General features: G+C 38.4%; 2 protein-coding genes across 5 annotated transcripts; one reads left to right on the top strand and one right to left on the bottom strand.

Moving 5' to 3' along the window:
• The first annotated feature begins 1,270 nt into the window (after nucleotides 1-1,270).
• Nucleotides 1,271-18,279, top strand: LOC135114653 (titin homolog). 4 transcript variants are annotated; one of them, XM_064030491.1, is made up of 15 exons: nucleotides 1,271-1,388; nucleotides 2,645-3,493; nucleotides 3,752-4,630; nucleotides 5,047-5,170; nucleotides 5,647-5,861; nucleotides 6,005-6,130; nucleotides 6,483-6,600; nucleotides 8,360-8,494; nucleotides 8,756-8,881; nucleotides 9,004-9,140; nucleotides 9,734-9,881; nucleotides 10,168-10,306; nucleotides 10,905-11,079; nucleotides 12,170-12,324; nucleotides 17,492-18,279. In XM_064030491.1, exons 2-14 carry the CDS (start codon nucleotides 2,656-2,658, stop codon nucleotides 12,292-12,294), a joined length of 3,285 nt encoding a protein of 1,094 aa, XP_063886561.1. In that variant the 5' UTR covers nucleotides 1,271-1,388; nucleotides 2,645-2,655; the 3' UTR covers nucleotides 12,295-12,324; nucleotides 17,492-18,279. The 4 variants fall into 4 exon arrangements, with proteins under 4 accessions (XP_063886561.1, XP_063886560.1, XP_063886558.1 ...); XM_064030490.1 differs by having other exon boundaries at nucleotides 1,274-1,409; nucleotides 5,062-5,170; XM_064030488.1 differs by having other exon boundaries at nucleotides 1,274-1,409.
• LOC135114654 (ankyrin repeat domain-containing protein 13D-like) lies at nucleotides 12,678-23,723 on the bottom strand. Its single transcript, XM_064030492.1, has 16 exons — nucleotides 23,505-23,723; nucleotides 22,250-22,508; nucleotides 21,960-22,095; nucleotides 21,531-21,655; nucleotides 21,152-21,197; nucleotides 20,845-20,988; nucleotides 20,631-20,674; nucleotides 20,282-20,421; nucleotides 20,083-20,149; nucleotides 19,655-19,813; nucleotides 19,385-19,513; nucleotides 18,709-18,859; nucleotides 18,337-18,498; nucleotides 17,821-17,983; nucleotides 17,484-17,564; nucleotides 12,678-17,142 (listed from the first exon to the last, which is right to left on the bottom strand). The coding sequence occupies exons 2-16, from the start codon at nucleotides 22,490-22,492 to the stop codon at nucleotides 16,866-16,868; spliced, it is 2,067 nt and encodes a 688-aa protein (XP_063886562.1). The 5' UTR covers nucleotides 22,493-22,508; nucleotides 23,505-23,723; the 3' UTR covers nucleotides 12,678-16,865.
• Between the last annotated feature and the right edge of the window lie 2,774 nt (nucleotides 23,724-26,497).

The raw sequence follows: 26,497 nt of genomic DNA, 5'->3' as shown, positions 1-26,497 counted from the left end.
ATTGTACGTGACGCTTTTATTATAAAGAATAAGCAAACTTCCATATACTGTAAGACACTGTGGGGAGGGCCTGCACGCAGGGAAGTCCCCGCACACTGCGGATGTGCGAGCAGTCTCATCTCATGATTGGTACAAGAAGTCTCGCCTCGTGGAGGGCCGTCATCTTCTCATCAGCTACCTAAAAGTAACCTAACCCACCAACCAACCTCCTAATTTATAGGAGGAGGCAGTAGACACCTGCCGAAACGATAATTACTCCCAGTGAGGTCTAAAGCACTGTTCAGGGGGTGCTGTGAACTTATCATTAAACCCAGCTGTGACCTCACTGAACGTTTCTCTTTGTGTTTCACAACACAAGGGGGCAGTCACAGCTTGCCCTCTAAAGACAACTCTCTTCCTCCACACAAAACTACAAGCATCTAATAACACACACACCCTTCACTCAAAAATTTTAAAATCATCATGGCGACTCCTACACCAGCCTCGGAGTCACCATCTGGGGAGTGGACCATAAATGTCCCCAGGTCAGACTGCCTGGCTGTCGACGACCCTAAGTGTCTTGACACCCCCCTCAACTTTTTCTTCATTAACTTCTGCAACATTCGTGGTCTAAGATCTAATTTTCAATCTGTAGAACACCACCTCTCCTCTTCTAAACCTCATCTTCTTTTCCTCACTGAAACTCAGGTGTCTGAGGCAACTGACAGTAGCCCCTTTGTGTGCGTACATTATATATATATATATATATATATATATATATATATATATATATATATATATATATATATATATATATATATATATATATATATATATATATATATATATATATATGTGTGTGTGTGTGTGTGTGTGTGTGTGCGAGGAAGTACTTGTAAATATCAAACTCTTCGAGTAGGATTTTCTTGGAGATTTACGTGTCTGTGGCCTCGCAAAGATCATCCGCACCTCGTCCAACTAAGAAGTCGTCACTCACACTTTTCAACCCAGTTTGATTTACGTGGTGCATTGACTTCTGCCCTATCTTTTAATACTCTCTCTCTCTCTCTCTCTCTCTCTCTCTCTCTCTCTCTCTCTCTCTCTCTCTCTCTCTCTCTCTCTCTCTCATCGTCCATTATTGCATTTTTCCTCCACTTGTTTTATTCTTTTCTTTTTACCTTCTTTTTTCTATCCAAGGAATTTTTAATGGAACATGAGGAATTCTTACTGCTCATCGTGATGGTGGTGGAGGGCAAGCTAGCGGTGATATGCTGATGATGACACTGATGGTTGGCTGGTAAACAAACGCGGCACAACGAAGGAGTGGTGGTGCTGCCGGTGTGCTGTGTGGTGGTCTCGTCCTCGTTTTCCTTCACTCCAGGCTGTCTTGTGCTGTGTAGAGAAGTGAAGTAGGTGTTTCATGAGAATAGGTGAGGTGTTCCCAAAGTCCCTCTGCTTCCCGCCAGTCCTGTGTAGTGCTGCTTGGGTTGCTGCCTGTTGGTGGCTTGAGAACACTTATTCCGCCACTTAGCCTTATAAAGAAGTATATTAAGTGTATACTTTCGGGGGTTCATTACAGGAGGCAGGTTTATGTATCAGTGTGGAAAAATTGTGGGATATTTCTCACAGGGAAGCCACAGAATGCCTGACTCCTGATCTTTCTAAAATTTCTGATTAGGGCAGAGCAAACTTGGTATTGTTCAATGCCTCAAAAACTCAATTCCTCCATCTATCAACTCGACACAACCTTCCAGACAACCATCCCCCTCTTCAATGACACTCAGTTGTCCCCCTCTTCTACACTGAACATCCTTGGTCTGTCCTTTACTTATAATCTGAAGTGGAAACTTCACATTTTATCTCTAGCTAAAACAGCTTCTATGAAGTTGGGTGTTCTGAGATGTCTCCGCCAGTTTTTCTCATCCCCACAGCTGCTAACTCTGTACAATGGCCTTATCTGTCCATGTATGGAGTATGCTTCACATGTCTGGGGGGTTCCACTCATACTGCTCTTTTAGACAGGGTGAAATCAAAAGCTTTTTGTCTCATCAACTCCTCTCCTCTAACTGACTGTCTTCAGCCTCTTTCTCATCGCCACAATGTTGCATCTCTAGCTATCTTCTAATACTATTTTCATGCTAACTGCATGCCTCCCCTCCTCCCACAGTCTCACAGCACAAGACTTTCTTCTTTCTCTCATCCCTATTCTGTCCACCTCTCTAATGCAAGAGTTAATCAGTATTCTCAATCATTCATCCCTTTCTCTGGTAAACTCTGGAACTCCCTGCCTGCTTCTGTATTTCCACCTTCCTATGACTTGAATTCCTTCAAGAGGGAGCTTTCAAGACACTTATCCTTCAGTTTTTTACTACTGCTTTGGACCTTTTTCTGGGACTGGCATCTCTGTGAGCTTTTTTTTTTTTTTTTTTTTTTTTTTTTCTCTCTCTTGGCCAGTGTCCCTCCTACATAAAAAAAAAAAAAAAGGCAAAAATTTTCTGTCAGTTTTTGGCTTAGGTTTGCGAGTTGTAGATTAGAGAAAATTTATTTATGTGAGCTATATCCACTTTTACAGGATCATATGATCTCAGTACAGTGTGTAAGATGTGCAGTTTAGCAGCTGAAATAGTGAGAGATGAATGTTTTACATAGGCCACTCGTCTCCCAGGTGCAGCTGCCATGGATTCCTCAGAGCCACCTCCACCACTGTCAGCAGAGGAAGAGTCTGCTGTTGCTCAGGATGAAATGAATGCAGATGAAACAGACTTAAATAAATTAGAAGAAACTGAAGCTGCTGTAATGTCTCTTCTTGCTTCTGAAGCTGATAATGATGAAGCCATTGAACAAAGTCAAGCTTTGCTTACTGTTAGTGAATCATATTCTGGTATAGGGGATTCTGATGAATTCCCTGTCAAAGAAGCATCATCAAGAACTTCACCACAAGACAGTGAATCAGGGATGGTTGATGCAGCATTTAATGAAGCTACTGTAAAACTGTCTGAGGGACTCTCATCTTTGGTATCTTACTCTTCATCCTCAGCTGAAGTTTCAGCCTCAGAAGATAATGGTCAAGATGATCCAGAAAACGATGCGGATGAAGCTGCACCTCGTGTTGAAGGTACTGTCCAGTTTGTTGAAGCAGCAGAGTCAGGATCTGAGAAGCTGGCAGAGGAGGTCCAGCAGGAAAGTTCTTTGGTATCCCCAGGGGAAGTGTTGGCTGCAGCAGCAGATGCCCTTGCTAGTGCAGCAGACATTGAGCAGGTACATGTGGAGGAAGCAGAAGCTGTTGATAATATGGCAGCAGCACTTGTCAAGGCTAGTTCAAGTATGGCTCTGAACACAGACCTGGCCACCATGGATGTGGAGGAACCAGCCATTACGGAGGTGATGAACAGTGATCAAGAAGAAAAGACTGATGTCCAGACTCCAGTCTTTGCAGAGGAAGGCAATGTTACACAAGCCCATCCTGCACAGGAAAGAGAGGCTAGTACTGAAGAGTGTGTTCAAGAATCTAAAGGTAAATATTTAAGGATTTGTGTTTCTATTACATAATTATGCTCTGATGTATTAGTAGTGATGGTATATGGTTAGGTTAGTTTAATTTAGGCTTGATTTTTGTTGTATTAACCAAAGCTGCTGGAAGTTTTAAATTATTTCTTTATTACTTTTTTTCCACTTGAAGTGAAACTTTCCTTTTTTGTTATGTGGCACGTTTTTTTTTTTTTTTTTTTTTTGACTGCTTTGCACAAGAAATTCATGATAACCTTGTTCTCAGATGAAGTGGAAAGTTTGCAAAACCTGGCAAAGGAAACTGTCCAAGAAGAATTAGTGACTGCCTTTGATGAGGAGACCCAAGCTGCAGAGAAGAAGGATGAAGTGGATTTCAAGAAGGGTAGCCTTGAGACAGAAAATGCACCTGAATTTGTTAAAGAGTCAAAGATACAAAAATCTCCCCAAGACACAGAACATGAAAGCTTTGCAGATCCTGGACAAGCTTCTGTTCCTAAAGAAAGTGCTGATATTGATACTGAAGTGCAGATGAAAAAGGATGCCGTGGAGAATCCACCAGCTGAATATACTCCCTCTGTCATAGATTCCACACAGACTGCTAAATTATCACCTGAAAATCTTGATATGAATCCTACTGAAAAGGAGCTGGTGTCTCATGAAAAAGATGTGAATAAGGGGAAAGGAATAAAGAGATCACTTGAAGAAGATACAGAAGAGCCTGTGGAAAGCCATGAAATGCAGGAAGAGAAAAGATTACGAAAGAGTGAGCAGGCAATGAGTCCCTCTCCACAGACACAGGTGGAGAGGGAGGAGCAAGAGGAGGAACAAGACACACTACAGGAAGAAGAAGCAGAGCCAATGGAAACAGAGGCACCTCAGGAATTGGAACCAGAAAGCAGCACCAAAACACAGGCATTTGATCTTTCAGTTATTGCAAAAGCTGATGATGGTAGCCGAGAAGGTGAAGGAGAAGAGGTGGGAGAAGATGAAGGTGAGAAAAAAGATAATGATATTCAAGAGAAGGACAAGGATGATGGTAAAGAAGATGAAGAGTCATCAACTCCATCAAGAAAGAGGAAGAAGAAAAAGAGATCCTACGAAAGACCAAGAGGAGAAGGGGGCAAATTCATGAAGGAGAAACCAGGTACAGTATAATAAAGAGGTAAATCTTAACACAATTGTGTCACAGAAAGAAGTATTTCATATTAAGATTTCCATAATCAAATATGGAAGTGATCTGGATTGCATTTACTTATTTATTTATTTTTTTTTTTTGGGGGGGGATAAAAAAGTGGCCCTCTGGCTTAGGGACACACAAATAGTGGAATCCCACTGTTCTTTGTATTTGCAACTATAAAACTTCATCTTCTAAATTGTTTAGGTTGGAGATGCATAAACCAACACTTCACACAGACTTTGGGATTCTGGGTGAAGAATTCTTTCTTACCTATATGTGTCTGATGCCTCTTTCCTTTGTATTTTTTGACAAAGTTTTTCACCTACTATATTATCAGGAATATAGTATTGAAGCATAATACCTTTAAAAATTTGAACACCCAGACCCTTCAATGCTAGATGAGGAGACACGAATGGACTACAATCTGCCACAAGATGAGGACTCGCAGGGCTCGGCTTCCAGGAGAGAAGTACGCAGGTTCCGGTGTGAAGTCATCGTCCCAGAGAGGTGTGGTGCCTTCCTCTTGTGTCTTGATGCCAATATATATCAGCTTGTTTGTTTGTCATGTGATCAATTTGATATGATGTTTTATTTGGATATTGGAGACAGCAAGGAGGCAAGAATCCAGGCTCAGTGTGTTTTCTTAGCTTGAGAACACTTGGGTTTAAGTTAGCTTAGTGAACCTACATATGTTTGCACTTGTCTTGTTAAGCTTCTCTTTTTAAACTTTTCAATGACCCTAATCAGCAATTATTCTATTACAAAACCACAAAGAATATAAGTAAAACTTTCAGTGAAAAGAACTCAGTGTTTTTTGGCAGGCTACCTTTAACTTATCTAGTCAGTGACAAACTTGCAAAAGTAGCTTGCTTTTCAAATCTCAGAGCAATGAACATACTATAGGTAGGAATATAAAATATGGAATTAAAGGATTGATAGATAATAATCATGGAGAACTTCAGAGAATGTTTTCCTCCCTGCAGCACGGAGGTGTTCACTGCAGAGAAGGTGGTTGAGTATGTGTGGCCACTGGAGGGTGTTGGGGAACACTACTTCATTCAGGAACAGATTTCACAGTACCTGGGCATCATGTCTTTTAAGCGACGGTACCCTGATCTGCGCCGTCGGCCCATTGACATGCAGGAAAGGGACTACCTTAAGGAAAAAGGCCTGGTGTCTGACATGGCATGTGACTTAGGTTTGTTTAAAATTATATTGTGTTATGTTGTCACCCTTCACAGTTTATTCTTGTCTTCTTGCGTGTGTACCAGATGTATTGCCTCTGCCAATGATAAAATTAATTTTACATTTTTCAAAGATAGAATATTTAATTTTCTTCAGGACTGACAGCAGTAAGAAGTGAGGATGTTCTGGATGTCATGTTTAATGATTTTCCTGCAAAGTTTGAGGAACTTCAGCGTCTTTTGCGAGAACGTAAGGAGAACGAAATGAGGGAGAGAGGAAAAGGTAAGGATGTCCAATAGTAGATCCTCTGTTGTTTTTCAAAATACATTAGTATCTCTAAATACTTATGTTGTGCTGTAACTAAGAGGGAACATTTGATCCATCCTTTATTACTATCTTCTTCCTCCACAAAAATTGCATTTATATTCCATCCTGAATACTTCTCCTGATGGTGTGGGATATGCAATTTGAAGTCTCTTGTTGTTTTTTTTATCATGTTCCCCAAGGCAGTTTATAAATGTCTTGTCTCAACAACAGTGCCCATAAAGTAGATGTCAATCAGATAAATAATGTATCTATGCCAACACTATTTGCTGTTTGTCTCAGTTGATGCTAAAACCTTGCTTCTCTACAGTGAACTACTCCATGGCCAACATTGACAAGTCCAAGATGCAGGAGTATGGGAGAAAAGCTGCTGCTGATGCTGCTCGCTGGAATGCCAATTTCAACAAGGAGAAAAGAGAAGAACGGAGGTAAATTATAAGAAGCTGTTTGTCATTGCATCTATAGGTTTTAAGGTTTGACAGAACCCATATTGGCCATCAAATAGAAGGTTGTGAAGTGATAGATGTTTAAGAATCTTCCTGTTGAATCTATTCTCAATAGGAAGATTCTTAAACATTTATCACTTCACATTCTTCTATCTGATTGCCAGTATGGGTTCTGTTAAGGCTACTTTACTGGTGATCTGGCTTTCTTTACTGAATCTTTGTCATCATCCTCTTTTAGAGATTTTGGTGAAACTTTTGCTGTTGCCTTAGATATATCAAAAGCATTTGATAGAGTCTGGCCAAAAGCTTTGATTTTCAAACTACCCTCCTACGGCTTCTATCCTTCTCTCTGTACTTCATCTCAAGTTTCCTTTCTGACAGTTCTATTGCTTCTGCGGTAGACGGTCACTGTTCTTCTAAATCTATTAACAGTGGTGTTCCTCAGAGTTCTGTCCTGTCACCCACTCTCTTCTTATTATTCATCAATGATCTTCTAAACCAAACCTGTTGTCCTATCCACTCCTATGCTGATGATACCACCCTGCACTTTCCACATCTTTTCATAGACATCCAATCTTTCAGGAAGTAAACACTTCACACAGAGAAGCCACAGAACACCTGACATCTGATGTCTCTAAAATTTCTTATTGGGGCAGAACAAACTTAGTATTGTTCAGTGTCTCAAAAACTCATTTCCTCCATCTATCAACTTGACACAACCTTCCAGACAACTATCCCCTCTTCTTCAATGATACTCAACTGTCTCCCTCTTCTACATTGTCCTTTACTTATAATCTAAACTGGAAACTTTACATCTCATCTCTAGCTAAAAGAGTTTCTATGAAGTTAGGCATTCTAAGTCGTCTCCACCAGTTTTTCTTACACTCTCCCCCTCTGCTAACTCTGTACAGGGGCTTTATTTTTCTATGTATGGAAGGGTTTCACTCATACTGCTCTTCTAGACAGGGTGGAATCAAAAGCTTTTCATCTCAACTCTCTAAGTGACTGCCTTCAGCCACTTTCTCACTGCTGCAATGTTGCATCTCTTGCTGTCTTCTACCACTATTTTCATGCTAACTGCTCTTCTGATCTTGCTGACTGTGTGCCTTCCTTCCTCCCACAGTCTCACAGCACAAGACTCTTCTTTCTCTCACCCCTATTCTGTCCACCTCTGTAATGCAAGAGCTAACCAGTATTCTCAGTCACTCATCCCTTTCTCTGGTAAGCTCTGGAACTCCCTTCCTGCTTCTGTATTTCCTCTTTTCTATGACTTGAAATCTTTCAAGAGGGAGGTTTCAAGACACTTATCCTCTGTTATTTGATTTATCTATTTGGAATTCTCTGTAGGACCTGTAGGACCTGGCATTAAGTGGGCCTTTTTTTATATATATAATTCTTTGTTGCCCTTGGCCTTGGCCTTCTTGCATAAAAATAAAAGTGTGCATCATTGAATAACAGTTTGGAGCAGGTCTGCCAAAAGTCTATTCTGTATTGCATCTTTGCTCAAGTGTGTTGGTCATTAATTCTCTCTCCTCTGCTACCTTCATTCCACATGTCATACTGTGTCTTCAAGTGGACCAGGCTTTATTCATCATTGATATTTTTCGTATATTTTCTCCACTTGTAATTACATGTATTGTAATAATGTTTATACTTATCCATGATGTCTTGAAGGATAAAAATAGCATCATTTTGAACTTGCCCTTCTTGAAGCGATTGAAAGGAAGCTTTTACTTTGCAGATACAGCTTTGATCTTCAGACATTCACACTGCAGATGCCAGCAGGCCGAGGAAAGAAGCTTCCTCCAGCATACACCAAGATTGGCTTTTATCCGGTTGCTGTCCTCCCGGGCCAGTTCACCAACCACTATAGAGAGTAAGAACATGCTGTACTTTACTTCCTCTGATATATTGAATGCATGAAAACGATTAAATGGGAAATGAAAATTTCATACAAAAAGTTCCATATGGAAAAGAGAAATTCAGAATGTGGAAAAACAATTAATCATGTAGCTTAGAATAAAGATTTATTGAGATGTGACTGATGGTAGGGTGGCCTGAGCTATATTTGATAGGTCACATCATTATACTTTTTTTTTTTTTTTTTTTTTTTTTTTTTTTTTTTTTTTGTGTGCAGGTATTCCTCCCAGGCCCTGAAGACCATGCCCCTGACTACCATCATGTCAGCCCCAGTTATTGCAGATCAGCTGGGCTCTGATGGTGGCAGCTCAGACTCAGAGGATGAAACCTGTGATACTCAGAGGTGTGTTGATTGTGTCATCTGACCAAGGATCCTTAAATTCCTTATGAAATTATCACTTCAATGTCCAAAAATTAATGGGCGATTGGTGAATTGGGTGTTCAGTGTGCTGGTTGTTTTCCCAGGGCCGTGCTGGATGATAATGGGAAGGAGGAGAAGGGAGGCGATGGACCACGCTGCAAGGTTTGCAATGGCACCAAGAACCGCAACAAGGGTGGCAAGCCTGAGCCTCTCATCATTTGTGGCAGCTGCAAATCAGCAAGTGAGTCCATAATAGATCAGGAAGCAAATTTTGTTAATGTTATGCTTGAACTGTTCTTTAAACATAAAAAATTTGTCAGGGTTCATTATTAGTGGGACAATTTATTAGCATATTGAAACTCCTTTGCACACACACACACACACACACACACACACACACACACACACACACACACACACACACACACACACACACACACACACACACACACACACACACACACACACACACACACACACACACACACACACACACACACACACACACTCTCTCTCTCTCTCTCTCTCTCTCTCTCTCTCTCTCTCTCTCTCTCTCTCTCTCTCTCTCTCTCTCTCTCTCTCTCTCTCTCTCTCTCTCTCTCTCTCTCTCTCTCTCTCTCTCTCTCTCTCTCTCTCTCTCTCTCTCTCATCATAAACCCTTACAAAGCCAGATGTTACCACCAATTTAAGGAATTCTTGGTAACATGTACCAGGTTACACTTATACTTAGGAAGACAAGATAATTATTCATGGCCCCACTTATGTTGTTCACTTTTAGTCCAATAAAGTATTCCTCAGTATTGTTTGTGCATCAAACTTTTCTTGCTCACTCAGGTCATCCGACCTGCATTGACCTGACTCTGGTGATGGTGCCCAAGATTGAGTCATACAACTGGCAGTGCATGGACTGTAAGACTTGTGTTACTTGCAATGATCCAGATGATGAAGACAAGATGATCTTCTGTGACATGTGTGACCGAGGGTAAGTAAATGCACACACACACATCTTTATAGTACATCTCTTTGTCACCTTGTTTCCTCTTTTCCTGTCACTTGATTATATCTGTATTTGATAGAAAAAAAGATTGTTCTTCCTCATTTGTCTTTTCTTTAGAGTGAGGGGTTGGTACTATGTACAAGTCTCCTCCAGTTGTTTATGTCCCTTGCATCTTCCCCTGTGACTCCCACCCTTTGCAGTTCTGCTGCAGTTCTATCCTTTCTCACAGAAGACAGGAAATAGATCTAATAGATCATTTTATCACCCTTAGGTACCATATTTATTGTGTAGGGCTGAGGCGGGTTCCTAATGGCCGCTGGCACTGCAAGGAGTGTGCCATGTGTTCATCATGTGGTTCCAAGACACCTGCTGGCAATGAGCATCTCAAGAATGCAGAGTGGCAGCATGAGGTGGGTGGTGGCTGAGCCTGTGCTGCAGGGGTGGTTGTCTATTCAATACATAATTGTTGTTGGAATGTCAGGTAAAAGGAATGTGTTATGGAAAGTTTGTGTTCCTGGTGGGCATTTTTGGGTTGTAGTAGTAGCATAAAGTAGAAGGTCCAATCTGTATGGCTGATCCCCATAAAGTGAAGGCAGGAGTGCTTTCTTTTCTCTGTCAGGAGCCAAGAGGATAAGAGAGTGGTGTGAATGTGAAAATTGTGTGCCTTGTCTTGACTACCCTGTTTGTGGTATTTTTATGGGAGGCACTTTTGGTATGTTTATATATGTATGTAGGAATTACAAGTGTGAGTTTGTAATTAATTTTCATGTTATGTAATATAAAGGCTAAAATTAAATCACTGGTATTGCATGTTCACTTGTGTCTCTATCTTAAATATTTTGGTCACATTCCTGTCCACATTGAATATGTTATGGCATAATAAACAACCAACAATATGCAGTCATACAGATTGGGAAATATTAATTGCTCCTCATGATATAAAATTCTCCATATATTGTAGATATGAAGCTATTTAGAGTAGGAATCAATACTTATTGTCACACACAGTTCAAGAAGGACAAGGACAACAAGCAGCTGAGGTACGCCACAACATTGTGTGTTCCCTGCGACAAGTACTGGAAGAGGCGGCAGTTCTGCTACGTGTGCCTCAAAGTGTACAGAAGCATTCCGGAGGATGGGATGGTGCGCTGCTCCAACTGTCCCAAATATATACATAGAGAAGGTACTGTGAAATACCTATGTGATAGTATTTTTTTATTTTTATTTATTTGTTTATTTGTTTGTTTGTTTATTTATTTATTTATTTATTTATTTATTTATTTATTTATTATTATTATTATTATTATTATTATTATTATTATTATTATTATTATTATTATTTTTATTTTTATTTATTTTTTTTTTTTAAGTACTAGATAGTACTGGCAGCTTTAAACCAGTCAAAATGAAGTGCTGGTGGTGGTGATCAAACAAAACCCCTTGAGACAATAGAATGAGAGTAAATAAGATAACAGAAATGATCTAGTACAGTAAACCTTAATTTTTATGGATTAATTGGGGGGAACTTAAACCATTAATGCTGAAAGTACATTAGTAGAAGCATAAGTTTAAATATTTGTATAGTAACGACAAACCTAAGAAATGTAAGTGTATAGGTTTTGTTGTGTATGTTGTCTGCATATTGTTAATATAGTGCTTGTAACTTTGATGTAAGTATGCATATATATATATATATATATATATATATATATATATATATATATATATATATATATATATATATATATATATATATATATATATATATATATATATATATATATATATATATATATATATACTAAACCTCGACTGGAGTGATGTAAAGTTGTAACCGTTGCTGCAGCATGCCTTACTCCAATAAAGCAATCATTTACTGTGATGATATAATGGAGATGCACTCAAAATTACTACTCTGAGTCTGAGCTGTACTGCCCCTGTTAGAGGGAGAGAGTTACAGCTGCAGTAGAGGTTCTGGGTCACATAGTAGAGGTACTAGGTGTTGCCATTTTGCCAAGTAATGGAGGAGAGCAGAGCATTGTATGGTTTGAAGAATGAGTCAAGTTTCAGCTGTGTCCCATCCCTAAACTGTTCTCTGATGACAAGCCCCCTTAATTTTTGTAAATGCTTTCCTTGGGAACAAATAAAGCAGTGGCCACTGCTTTATTTGTTATGTGAAGCTATTTAACTAGATATAGATGTGGTGTCAAGTTATGAGTTTAAGTAACATATTATTACTTTTTATTTTAATTACTTATTAATTTATTTTTCAGTCTGTTCAACCATGTATGAAAATGAACGTTTTTGCATCAACTGCTTCAAGATGCGTAACTCAACTGCCCTAAATCACTCACGCATCATTGCAGCAGCCAAGAAGAAGATGGCCTCAGGCTACTAACCTGAAAGTCAGAAGCAATTCCTCTGAATTGTAAGTTGTCATTGCTTAGGATTTTGCTCTGATTTGTAAGTATTCAGGTTGATCATGAGATCATCAGGACTTCAACACCCTTGGTTCTAAAGTCATCCTGAATTAGCTCAACCTGTACTATTATTAACTTGTGGAAATATTGATAAAGATAGAACTGACAAAGAGATGGATAAAATTCATTACCTATGGGCTGAGGAGCAAAAAGAATAGAATAAGGAAGAAAGTTTTTGAGAATGATATTAGTAAGGTAATAGTGGACCATTTCATCTTTAGATTAAAACATTTTTCATGTGAGAAAATTACAAAATGAGTCATAGAGAAGCAGGCATACCTGAATATAGGTTAATAAGAGCTTTATTAAAGAAGATGGATTTTATTTGGCAGTAATTGTTTTATTTCAAGGCAACTGCAGTAATCTCTAAATCCCACACATTCGTATTTTCCTCACAACTTTCATACACATTTCTAACTGTAAGATATGGCTCTTGGAAGTACTGATACCTTGACTCTTCACATATCACAGTACATGAAAAGTTCAGCACTGGAAGGCTCATAAAAGTAATGCAAGGTGTTAGTTCCTCTGAAAAGTTCAGTTCATTTAACTAGAGGTGGCATTAATAGCCTATGTAAATCTATAAGATCATTGCTATAGATATAAACAGTCTCTGACTGACTTACAGTACTTTCATAATGAAATTACCATAATGCAGCAACAACAAAATATCTGTTGTTAATGCAGGTCCTAGCTTTTGCTCCCTCCAAAAATATTTACCTTTAGTCACAGATCATGCTTTATATTGTCACAAAAACAGCAACAACAAAATATTTGTTGTTCCTAGCAGTTCCTAGCTTTTGCTCCCTCCCAAAACATTTACTTTTAGTCACAGTTCATGCCTTATATTGTCATAACATGGACTAGTTCTCTCATTAAAGTTGACTCTTACCAAACCTATCACAACCTTCACCTTTCATCATCAACTTCCTCACATTTTAGTTAAGTACATATGCTTGACTAATCAGCTTTTACATTCTACATATGAAAAGCAGTATGAAGTGTGTATACATATAACATACACTGCTGTTGTCCAGCCATAAGATAGTAACAGTGGACACATGGAACATGAAGGCTCTTTTTAGGAATGAGGGTTCCTGACAGATAGACATAAAAAGACAGTTATAGCAAAAATAGGCTTTACAGATATAAAGAAATTCTTTAAAGGTCCATCCTGACATTTTATGCTTCTTTACAATTACCAGTTTAACTAGATCTGGCCTACAGTTTAAGTAAATGCTTTTATATACAATTAGCACACCACTATAAAAAATATACTTTTACATAGGGAACTTCATTGTATTATAGCATATATTGATGGTGTTAGTTTTACTTTGAATCAAATCTACATTAGCTGAAGTTGTTCAATTTATTCATGGATATTTAGGAAAAAAAAAAAAATGAAAATTGGGAAGTTGGTAAAAGTCATCAGTATTATTGTGCCTGAGATATCCTGATATAAATCCTGTAATATTATGTTACAATGAATAACTCCATTATCACATATTACACAAATGCAAATAGCTGATCAAAAGAAGTAAAAGTTAGCATAAATGCAGTCAGGTTGGCTGCAGAGTATCAACAGATTGATCAGAACTAATATAAATATACATGAGAATAAAGCATATGTTGCATATGAGCAGAAATTGTTGCAGTAACAAATCTGCAAAATATAATCACATCCGCACTCTTATAGTGTGTAGTAACTATAAGAATAAAAGAAAAAGAAAAGAAAATCTAAAATGCCTATAAGATCACTCCCAGCTAGTAACTTTGTTGACATTATTCCATAAATGTAATGATGAAATTTGATAATGGTACAATGAATTAAGACATGTAATCCACTACACACATACCTTGCCCATGTACTTTCAGCTCTTTTGTAAGTTGCTGCACACCATACCATTCTTCTTAAAACTACTGAATCCAAAAGTATAGTTGCAGAAGGGAATGTTGGCACAAGCACCATTTCATTTTTTCCAGGAAATCAGGGGACTGCAGCAAAACCTAGAGGAAGCACTGCTGAATATTAGTACCATACCATATAAAGGGGCTACTTGTACATTGCAAAAAGACAGAGTTATTTAAATTTGTCACCCATTGTCTTAGTGAAACACAGGCCAGGGATCTTTTACTATAAGATGTCCTAGGAATAAGATGCCAAAATTGTATTATTGTTGTTGGAAAGTTGAGCTTTTAAATTTACACCAGTCCTCAGTGAACAAGAGGAGTATACCTATAGTTCAGCTTATTGTCTTGCTTTATGACTTTAAAGAACACTATTTTGAGTGTAAGTAGGATCTAGATCCCAGTATTTGGGTATTTTGACTTTATACAGAAGAGGAGGGTACATATTGCAAATGTAGTTTACAATGTCAAGAACATGATTGTAAACGCATGTCCATCATGGTTTGGTGGGGCTTAACACTTTCTGAAATGCATTTCCCACCTGTTAAGTGAACCATGAACACAACAGTGTTCTCAGCCATTGTAAGGACTATTGTCACATAAATCCTGGAAATACATATAGTAGTGTTTGCAAAAGATATAGCACACATGCCCTAGATTACTGATGAAAAGAACCAAAGTATTTCTGATTTACTGTAATACTGTAGCCAGTAGCTAACATCATGCACAGGCATCTCATTCCATTCATTATGGCTCATAAATAGAATACCCCAACATTTCTTTAGTTCCACTGTAGCTGATACATTTGCAATATGTACTGCATCTGTATACATAATACAAAATAATCTTTAAGCTTACATTACATATATTTCATTGCTGCTGGATTAAGACTTGCACAAGAATATAATAATTTGATCATTTAACAGAATTTTTCTATACATCTTAATTTTGTTCATTATTTTTCATGATCATGTCCCATGTTACAAAACAATATGACAGCCTCAGTTTGCGAAACCACTGAGGAATAGGGTGATATGGACCTGGGGCTGGGAATGAGTATAACACTACTGAATAGCAACACTGATACAAGTTGAAAATCCCTTATTCAGAATGGCTAGAACTGGATTTTAGAATACTGAAGCATGTCAATTATTGTACTTGTGAAAACTGGGATTCAGTGAGTGTGAGCTTGCTTTAATTTCTGCTGCTACAAAGACTGTTACAGCTTTCTTGTTGGCAGAAAAAATTACATAGTTTTCTGATGTGTATTAAAGTATGATGGTTTGAATATTTGATAAAAGAGTGAGCCATAATGTGTATACGGAAACTTATTAGCATCCCACGTGAGGGGATATCAAGTGCATTCTCATGTCACCTGTCAGTGATGTGAGGCTTTAGTTCTGTGCAGTGCACTCTGAAATGCATGAAGTTAACACTGCTAATACTGGAGAGTTCTTGTGTCATATAAGCCCTTGAATATTTTCAGATTGTAGAATTTTGTGAAGGGATTCTCAATAAGTATCATTTAAAAATCTGCAAGTCAAGAAATAGGTGAATGCATAGTGGCAGCATAGTCTGTGGCTGATCTTGTTCCTGGATTTATATGAAATAAAGCAGTTTTGTGTTGTCTGCTTTGATCTGAATACATGTAGAAACATCCATTGACTGAGGTAGACCACTGGATTAACTTGCAGCAGTGAAGCAGTCAATTGTAACAAATTAAAAACTACTTCTATGATTGAAGAACTCAAACCTTAAAATTTCATTATCTTATACTCAGTAGGAAAGAAATGCTATTGCAACAGACTTGGATTTCCATACACATTTCCATAATAAACTAATAATGATATCTTGCAAGACTTAATCTTGAGATTAATAATATTCTGACTTAATACATATATATATATTCTGACAATGTATTTATAAAGTACCATGAAAGACTTGAAAGTAAAGCTCAGACTTAATTATTATTATTATTTTAGCATATGAATAGTCACACTTCACATTCACCAGCAAAACAATGGCATTTATAAAAATCACCAACATAAAGTTAATATAAAATAATCACATAATAATAATAATAATAATAATAATAATAATAATAATAATAATAATAATCATAATCATAATTATCACCTTAATATAGATGAAATCTCATGCTCAAATAATTTTCTCATATATTCATAAAGAATATACAGTATTATCTGATATCATAGCTGTCACTGAAATAACAGTGCCAGACAAAAGCATTGCAGTGTACAAAATGGCTAAGAAGAGGCACTAGGTGTCAACAAAAACTATTAACAAATTACAACAGCATCTATTTTCCACCAAATAAATTTGGAACCTAACTTCTTAGTTTTCATAAAATAGTCTCTGTAACAAATACAGCATCCTGTAACAATGAGTATTATCTTTTTTACGTAATATTAGCAAATTAAACTTCCACATCCTAACTCGGATATTTTGCCTTGGAATCCCAACATTCTTATTTCCCATCAGTACCAAGTAGTACAACTGTATTATATAAAGTGTACTATGGCAGTATTCTTAGCTATTCTCATCTAGAGTAGAGTTTACATTATTTCTCTGTGAGGGACAATTCAAGAATGCGCTTTAAAGTTTCTTCTTCCTGTCTCCTTCTGGCCTCCTCCTCTTCTTGATGCTGCTGTGACAGAGATAGAGCCATAGCCATCTCTGAGTCCAATATGCTGCCTCCTGGTGTCACAGCCAGACCTCCAGGCACAGCTACATCCCCCTCTGGCTCCATGCGCAGTTGGGGCAGAGTAGTGGGTTGAGAGGAGGGCTGAATGCCACCTCCTCCCTTAGTGTTCAAAGCCAACGACTCCTCAATGGCTCTACAAAGAGAATATAAATCCTTTATTCAGACATCTTGAAGGCAGTAACTTTCAAAATCTGGAAGTTTTATATCTATGATCCATCTGTAATTTATTAACCACACAAGTGGACATAAACTGAGCTCTAGACCTGTAGTCACTCTCAATTTAAAGTGTATATCAAAGGTACTGCATTTAAACAATCAAGAATTCTGTAGTGCCAATTTGGTTCCCAAATAACAATAACTATTACTATGAAGTAGCTTTAAGCTAGTTCAACTGGGATTAAGAAAGCAAGATTCATGTATTAGTTTAAGGAACTCTTGATACATAAGTAATCCAAATAAACCTAACTTTCTCACCTTTGCAGCTGTGCATCCTCCACTGTCTGTAGTCCCAGCTGTGCTGGAGTGTTGGGACGTGATCCTGGCTTGGAATTGGGTCTGGACAAACCAAGAGGACCCCTGGCATTAACTTCACAAGATTACAATATATATATATATATATATATATATATATATATATATATATATATATATATATATATATATATATATATATATATAGAGAGAGATAGATAAAAAGGCAGAAAAAATATTCCACAAGGACTTCTGATACCTGCCTTCCTTTATGGAGAAGATTGATGGAGGTGAGAAGAAAGACAGAAATGAGGTGCAGTTAGAATTCATGCACACTAACCCTTGTTTCCCAGGCGGTGGGCGGTGGTCAGCCTGCAGTGCTTCCCAGATGTCCACTTGGTCTTGTTCTGTGCCAGCCTCAACTAAGGACTGTTGAATGGCATACTGCAGCAGTGCATCATCTTCATCCAAGCTCATCTGCAGATGCTGCTGGTCCGAGTGACCTGTACCAACATAAACAAACAACTGTGTTTCAGTCAAGTTCCCAACAGTATAACTGTAGACATGGACATTTCTACCATCCAAAACCTTACACTATATTGCAGAACAAAGCTGTAGAATTTGCAATAATGAGAGTAATTATAACTGATGTTTTATGGTAAATTTTCTAAGTGAAGAAATAATTAATTAAAGAGTAGGTTAAGCATCATTGGGTTACTCAGAAGATTTAAATCAATTTTACTTATTCAAAGTCAAAGGCTTCCTGAGAGTATTTAAAATAAAGTAGTACAGAACTGCAGTTTTCTTCAATACTTCATAACAAATGTACGTGTTAATTTATTTTGAGGAAACATACCTATGACGGTATAACTCGGTGGAGGATCAAATGCATCTTCCTCAATAACACAAGACAGTCTATCTTCCTCAGCCACAGTGGACACTTTGTTGATGGGAACATCAACACCAAAAATGTTTCCAAAAGTTATTCTTGCTGTCAACACATGGAAGAGTGGGATTTCTGAAAAAATAGATAAATAAATAAATAAATAAATATAAAAAATAAGATTAAACAATAATAATAATAAATCAATTTTAGAGCCCATCACCATATCTGACATCATTCAAATTTATTCCATTATATGTATAATAAAACCTTGGTTTTGGCAGTTGCTCATTTGGTAACCATAAGGCAATACTGGTAGCACAAAGCTTGTCACATTCTACATACCGATCTTCACTGGAAATCCACTTGGGAGCTGCATCTGAATGAAGTGTTTTAGCTTGGCAAAGTGAGAGGAGCTGATGGCCATGAGGTCCACAATGGGCATCACCTGGTCCTGGAGCTTGAGAGGATACTCCTCTGCCAGCCACAAGTGTGCCTGAACATGAATAAGACAAAAAATAAGCAAAGAATCCATTACTAGCAAAAACACATATTACTTAAAAGACAAAGGAAATATGCATGGAGATGCTGGATATTTTATCTTATGGCAAACATGACTCCTTACGAAAGGGATCAAAATTACCATAAAGGCTCCATGCCGCCAACATAGGGACCAGATTTTGAAACTAATAACTGAGTAGACTTGAGACATAAATAGTGGGTGTCTAGGACTTACATCTGATGGAATATACAAATCTACCAGTTGATCCTGGATATCAAGATTGATAAGGAACTCTGATAGCCTCCTCTGTTGTCACAAGGAATAATGATAATAATAACCCTCAAAAGATGCATTTGGTAAATTGTTTCTTGCCTTTAGAATACAAATACATTATGCATAATTGTTTTTCACTGATGAGCACCTAACACTGGTATGGTATTTTTCACCTCCCAGTTTCTTTCCCATGAAACTAACCTTCATGATATGAATTAATGGTAAAAATTAATGATGATCATTCACCTTGAAGCTTTGTACTTTTTTTGTAACTTCCTTGGGTCGCCCAATGTCGCGTCCTTGCAGGTCCACCTCAGGATTGAAATATTCCTCCGCAGTAATGTTGGTAGGATTGTTAAGGTTGCCTGTCTCACTCTGAAATACAGTGACTTGATTAAAATAACATCACCAAATGGTATCATCATTCTACAACAATAACCTTATCAGCCCAAACCTGAACCAAACAAGCAGTATGAGCCTATGCTTTCAGCACCAACAAAAAAGTTAATGATTTACCTCCTCAGATGATGAAGGAGAGTTTTGCTTTTCTTCCACTTCAGCAATATTCAAGAAAGACTGAATAGGGCTCCTTGGAGATGTCTTCTCCTTGTCAGCATCAGTTAGGTGTTCAGTTCGGGTCTTGGTCACAAGTTCTACATTGGTGGCAGAAAATACCTATAAAAATGTAGAATCCAATGTTCAATGTAACTGAAACTTTTATCATTTATACTTTGTAATTATTTCTGCTGGCTGTCAAATGAAAAAACATTCTTTTACATAAGCCTGTGCATTTATGTTCCATATGGTTTTGTTTCAAATTAAAGATGGTCCTCTAAGTAACCGTCTATCTTTATACCAGGCCAACACCCCCTGTAAATGAAGATAATTGAGACAGGGTGTCTCTACATCCATAAAATCACAATTACGACTGAGGACAAACTTACCTTACAGTCATGGCCGTTAACATTTTCACTTCTATCACTTCGCCAACCCCAGATGCCAGCTTTATCCCTGCATGGAGAAAAAAACTTTTCAATATTTAATACTAGGGAAATATCTCATCTATAACACTAAATAACGGTCAATTGTTCCCACTACATGAAAATATTAATGACTCAGGGCATTTGGGTATTGGTGACACACCTTTCAAAACTGATCTTCTCAGTATCAATGTAGGTGATGGCAATGGGTGTGGTGAGCCGCTGGGACAGCATGCCGGGGTGGGGCCGCATGTACGCCTGTGCCTGGTCTGGTGGGAGTGTTCGCATGTTCTCCACATACACCTATATGCAGATTTAACATTGGCAAATTATGTCAATTTACATACATAAGGCTTTGTGTTACAAAGCACAATCAGTAATTACATGTCAGAATGTTTTCAAAATAAACATTTTTAAGGACTTTGATACTCTGGTTTAGAGAAAGACGTGAGCCCTCTTCACACTGTAATCTCTGTTTTACTACTATATGTGAAAAAAAAATGATCCCTCACCTGACCAGTCTCATGATCCACTTCCATCATTGTAGCACCATCAGCTGTGGCAATGCAACAAAATGAGCAATATAAACATTACAGAATGTGCACACAATCACCAACCATAGTACCACTACACTGAACATAAAGATGGCTGTATGTGAAAGAACTTATAAAAATATCAAACATTAGACCAGTGTAAGATAGGATATGCTATTTGTGATACACTTACTGTGGCCCTTGAAGATGTAGCTCCTATTTCCACGCTGCCAGCTGGTCTGATCAAATCCAATGAGAGTGGTATCAATACGGACATTTGAGCCACTCTTGTACACACGGTACGTGTCACTTGGACACATGCGGGACACTAATGGCACTGCAACAAACATAGTAACTTAAGTTTACATAAGTAATATGCCACATTGCAATTTTCACTTCTTTTTGTTCACCCTGTTTGCTTCTCATTCTATAATATGATAACCATTAAGAATTATTCCAGTAAGGTATGATCAAATGCAATATTCAAATTAATTTCTTACCCCAACTTGTGAATTCCCACTTCATTTCCACATAGAAGTCAGGAGCCTGTGTAAAAGAAGAAACTAGTGAACAAATAACTGCCTTAACTCTTCTGACAAACATAAATTATAGGTTTATGTCTTAATTATTCTTCTAGGTATGAGTGCCAAACATATGAAGCATCTCTTATAAGAATATAAATCATCACTTCATTATCTCCAATTTCATTTGGAAATACCATTCTATGCAATAGATACTACTTATCTTAGTTAATTAGGACTAAAATGTTCTACTTCCTCAACATTCAAATTAAATAATCTTATCTTGTTGGACATAATAAATAACTGTCAATGCAAAAAGCAGATCTTTCTAGAGAACAACATCCTTGCCACAACTGACCTCCTTGAGCTTTGCAAGCAGCGTAGGGATGCCAGCCACCCTGGAGGAATAGCGTTGCATGTCTCGGCCCTCCAGGACCAATCCAAGAAGCTCTGGATCTCCTGTGGCTGTGGCCTCCTGCAGTACTGCCACATGCCAGTCAAGGATCAGTTTATGTTAGATCAATGAGGTTTAGGTTGAAGCTTATGTATGAGTATAAAGGAAAATGTAAAGTAGATTATCAATGGTATGTGCCACCAAACAGAATGAGCAGGCCCAAAGTTCGTCATCTTTAAACCAGTTAAACTAGTCTTCAACTTGTTTAGTCCACATGGCACCAATACCAAAAGGATGTTAAATCCTATTTTACCATGCAAACTTTTGACAAAACTTGATACAGTCAAGTACATAGAGTGAAAAAGTAATACACATAAAAAGTAAGGCTCTCACCTGTCCAGCCATCTGAGCTCTCTACGTTAACATTACAGTGGTGGCGAAGAAGTACCCTTGAGGCCTCTAGGTGGCCCAGTGTGACAGCGAGCATGAGAGGTGTTCGGCCGCGAGGGTCACGTAACTCCTTGTTATGCTGGAAGGTTGTTTAGTAATGACTAGTTAGAAAAAAATATTCATTAATCTTACCCTGATTTGTTATTTTCATTGTCACTCATTACATTGACCTTATGAATTACTTGTTTTCACCAGTCTGACAACCATTATGACTCTCTCTCCTCCCACTTTACCTTATTTTCTGTGAGTTCCTTCTCCAGTTTTCTGTAATTGTTGTGCCACACAAGGTAGTGGAGGGGATAAAAGTCAGGTCCACTCTTCTTCTCCATACTGATTTCTTGCTCCACCTTTGTGTCACTTCTGCTGGTACTTGTTCCATTTTCCTCAAGAGAACTTGCTCCATCCTGCTTAAGGCTGTTACTTGAAGGAGATGTGTCACTTGCACTGTTGCTTTCTACACTTCCACAATCATTCATCCTGCTATTCACGACTCTGCGTAAAACAAATAAGCTTAGTGAAACAGCAATTCTACTTATGGAAAGTAACATGAAATAGAAAAAATTCAAGAGAAAATTTCATGGAAAAAGAGCAGGAAGTATGGACAAGTCCACATTCAAAATATTAACGAATGGAGCTGAAATCACTTGCCATCTAAACATATCTGTGAGCAAGTACTGGATGTCCTAGGTGAGCCCAGATCATCTGGTGATATGGTACTCATAAGGAAAGATTATATAAACAAACTTAAGTGATGTCCTGCCTTCGAGAATCACAGAAACACTAAGAAATTGATCTCGAGGTGAAGTAAATTAGCCATGAGAGGCATTCACTGAGGACTGAACCATAGTAAAAGATGTCACAGAAAGACGAGTCCACCATCAAGATGATCACTAAGGCCTGTGTGGATTTTGGTTGGCTTTCACTGTCCTGATACTATACTAAATATCAAAACAACTGTTGTTTCAGGATAATGAAATTATGTACGGGTTACATCATCTGTTAATATTGTATATTAACCTAAAAACTGGAAATTCAGTGTCACACTTCTACACTTGATATCTGTTGTTAAAAACGTTAGATCTGTATATGCACGATGAAGACATTACACACTAGATACCAATACTGCTTTTCCCTTCCTCTTGCTCCAATCCTGTCGATCTCGCATCAATCATCCATTACAATACACACGTTTCATCCACGTCTGCACATGAGCAACATGGCCAGACATGTAGGTTATTTAACATGTTGGATCGGTAAAAACACTATACCAATGATCATTAGCTCTCTCTCTCTCTCTCTCTCTCTCTCTCTCTCTCTCTCTCTCTCTCTCTCTCTCTCTGTAACAATACGCATGTTTCATCACGTCTACACATGAGCATGGTGGACAGACATGTAGTGTGGAGCAGGGCAGCTTTATGAGCTGGATGAGTCAGTCCTGAGGTGACAGTGAAATGTAAACAAGCATCTTGGGGGAAGGAAAACACGAACCTCGTATTAAGTTGACAATCCCACAATGCCGGGGCAAAATCTGCACACTACGTCTGTCTGGCGGCCTGGTTAGAGGTGTTTTTTGTGCTTCGCTTCCTCAGGCGGCAGGAGACATAGTGTGCAGGGAGGCAGGTGAGACAAGTGAAACAGGTACCCTACACAGGTGAGGCGGGCGGGCTGCCACTGTCGTCTGCTGGCTCTGCTCATTTCGCCGCTCGCCTGATTCGGGCCGCCACTTTGACAGATCCTGTCTGAAACACTTATACGTCGCTCCTTTACTACATTCAAAAGGCTCTAGTTGAAGTGACAGGTTTTTAAATATGTTTTCATGGTTCTAGTGACAGATTAACAAAATTTCTACGTTATTAACAGAAGAAACACTCTTGAGAATCCTGCTAATCATCTTTGTGGCCTTTGAAAATAGTCATGGTGAGAGACCAAAGCGTTTCAGAATACGGGCTTTTGACAGTTCATATTTTAACCCGTACCGGCAGTACATCATAAAAACAAATGGGGTGATGTTGAAATAACATATGGATTTTCATCTGAGGGCTGGTAAGGTAAGGTTTAAATCATTTTAGTGCATTAATTTAACTGCTGACCCCTTCATTGAGTACATCACGACTTGAAAAAAAGTGTCATATTTTGCCGAAAAACAGTCAATGTCTAGCTAGCGTTATTTCCACAATCTCCAACAACTGTAATGTAAATGATACAATGTATGTTAAACAAATATTTTTGAAGGACTAATAAAAATAAGACTGGTAAATGCGCGCAAAATTTATTTTAAGAAAGGAAATAAAAAGGAATGGGCTCTCATATGTGTAGTAGATGTTTACCATTTATGAGTGGGAAGAATATATTAAATATAAAATAATACTAGCTGCCAACGGTAAAAATCTAACTGTTGTTTCAGTATGCTGTCAAGTGAAGGACAAAGCATATCACTCCGACCTGTGTTTAGAATCCAATTGGCGAGCTATCAAAAGCGACATCTTGGGTATGGTGTGAAGTAAAACATCCTGCATGGAGATAAATAGCACTTCGTAAAATTTACATTTCCTTAGTTTGTATCTTTTTTTTTTTTTTTTTCATACGGAGTCGCTGTTTCGAATTATCCTTCTTCATGTGGTTCTTTTGCTTACTTCTGCTTCGCCTATCCTTCTCTGTCTTAGATCCTCCTTCACACTGTCGATCCACATCTTTTTTCGGTCTTCGTTTATTTCTTCTTCCATATTTTATTTTATTTTATTATTTTATTTATTTATTTATTTATTTTTTTAATGTAGGAAGGACACTGGCCAAGGGCAACAAAAATCTAATAAAAAAAATGCCCACTGAAATGTCAGTCCCATAAAAGGGTCAAAGCAGTGGTCAAAAATTGATGAATAAGTGTCTTGAAACCTCCCTCTTGAAGGAATTCAAGTCATAGGAAGGTGGAAATACAGAAGCAGGCAGGGAGTTCCAGAGTTTACCAGAGAAACGGATGAATGATTGAGAATACTGGTTAACTCTTGCGTTAGAGAGGTGGACAGAATAGGGGTGAGAGAAAGAAGAAGAAAGTCTTGTGCAGCGAGGCCACGGGAGGAGGGGAGGCATGCAGTTAGCAAGATCAGAAGACAGCTAGATATGCAACATTGCGGCGGTGAGAGAGAGGCTGAAGACAGTCAGTTAGAGGAGAGGAGTTGATGAGACGAAAAGCTTTTGATTCCACCCTGTCTAGAAGAGCAGTATGAGTAGAACCTCCTCAGATATGTGAAGCATACTCCATACATGGACGGATAAGGCCCTTGAACAGAGTTAGTAGCTGGGGGGGTGAGAAAAACTGGCGGAGACGTCTCAGAACACCTAACTTCATAGAAGCTGTTTTAGCTAGAGATGAGATGTGAAGTTCCCAGTTCAGATTATAAGTAAAGGACAGACCGAGGATGTTCAGTGTAGAAGAGGGGGACAGTTGAGTGTCATTGAAGAAGAAGGGATAGTTGTCTGGAAGGTTGTGTCGAGTTGATAGATGGAGGAATTGAGTTTTTGAGGCATTGAACAATACCAAGTTTGCTCTGGCCCAATCAGAAATTTTAGAAAGATCAGAAGTCAAGCGTTCTGTAGCTTCCCTGCGTGATATGTTTACCTCCTGAAGGGTTGGACGTCTATGAAAAGACGTGGAAAAGTGCAGGGTGGTATCATCAGTGTAGAAGTGGATAGGACAAGAAGTTTGGTTTAGAAGATCATTAATGAATAATAAGAAGAGAGTGGGTGACAGGACAGAACCCTGAGGAACACCACTGTTAATAGATTTAGGAGAAGAACAGTGACCGTCTACCACAGCAGCAACAGAACGGTCAGAAAGGAAACTTGAGATGAAGTTACAGAGAGAAGGATAGAAACCGTAGGAGGGTAGTTTGGAAATCAAAGCTTTGTGCCAGACTCTATCAAAAGCTTTTGATATGTCCAAGGCAACAGCAAAAGTTTCACCAAAATCTCTAAAAGAGGATGACCAAGACTCAGTAAGGAAAGCCAGAAGATCACCAGTAGAGCGGCCTTGACGGAACCCATACTGGCGATCAGATAGAAGGTTGTGAAGTGATAGATGTTTAAGAATCTTCCTGTTGAGGATAGATTCAAAAACTTTAGATAAGCAGGAAATTAAAGGAATAGGACGGTAGTTTGAGGGATTAGAACGGTCACCCTTTTTAGGAACAGGTTGAATGTAGGCAAACTTCCAGCAAGAAAGAAAGGTAGATGTTGACAGACAGAGCTGAAAGAGTTTGACTAGGCAAGGTGCAAGCACGTAGGCACAGTTTCGGAGAACAATAGGAGGGACCCCATCAGGATCATAAGCCTTCCGAGGGTTTAGGCCAGCGAGGGCATGGAAAACATCATTGCGAAGAATTTTAATACGTGCACACAAAACCAAAGTTAGTCAAATCCTTCATCAAAACAACTGTGACTAATGTATTAGTCATTTCATGCGATCGCTGCTTCCTTGTAATTAT

Source organism: Scylla paramamosain, chromosome 28, assembly GCF_035594125.1.
Source record: "Scylla paramamosain isolate STU-SP2022 chromosome 28, ASM3559412v1, whole genome shotgun sequence".
Taxonomy (NCBI): domain Eukaryota; kingdom Metazoa; phylum Arthropoda; class Malacostraca; order Decapoda; family Portunidae; genus Scylla; species Scylla paramamosain.
The sequence above is the reverse complement of the archived record's forward strand: the minus strand, read 5'-3'. Positions and strand labels throughout refer to the sequence as shown.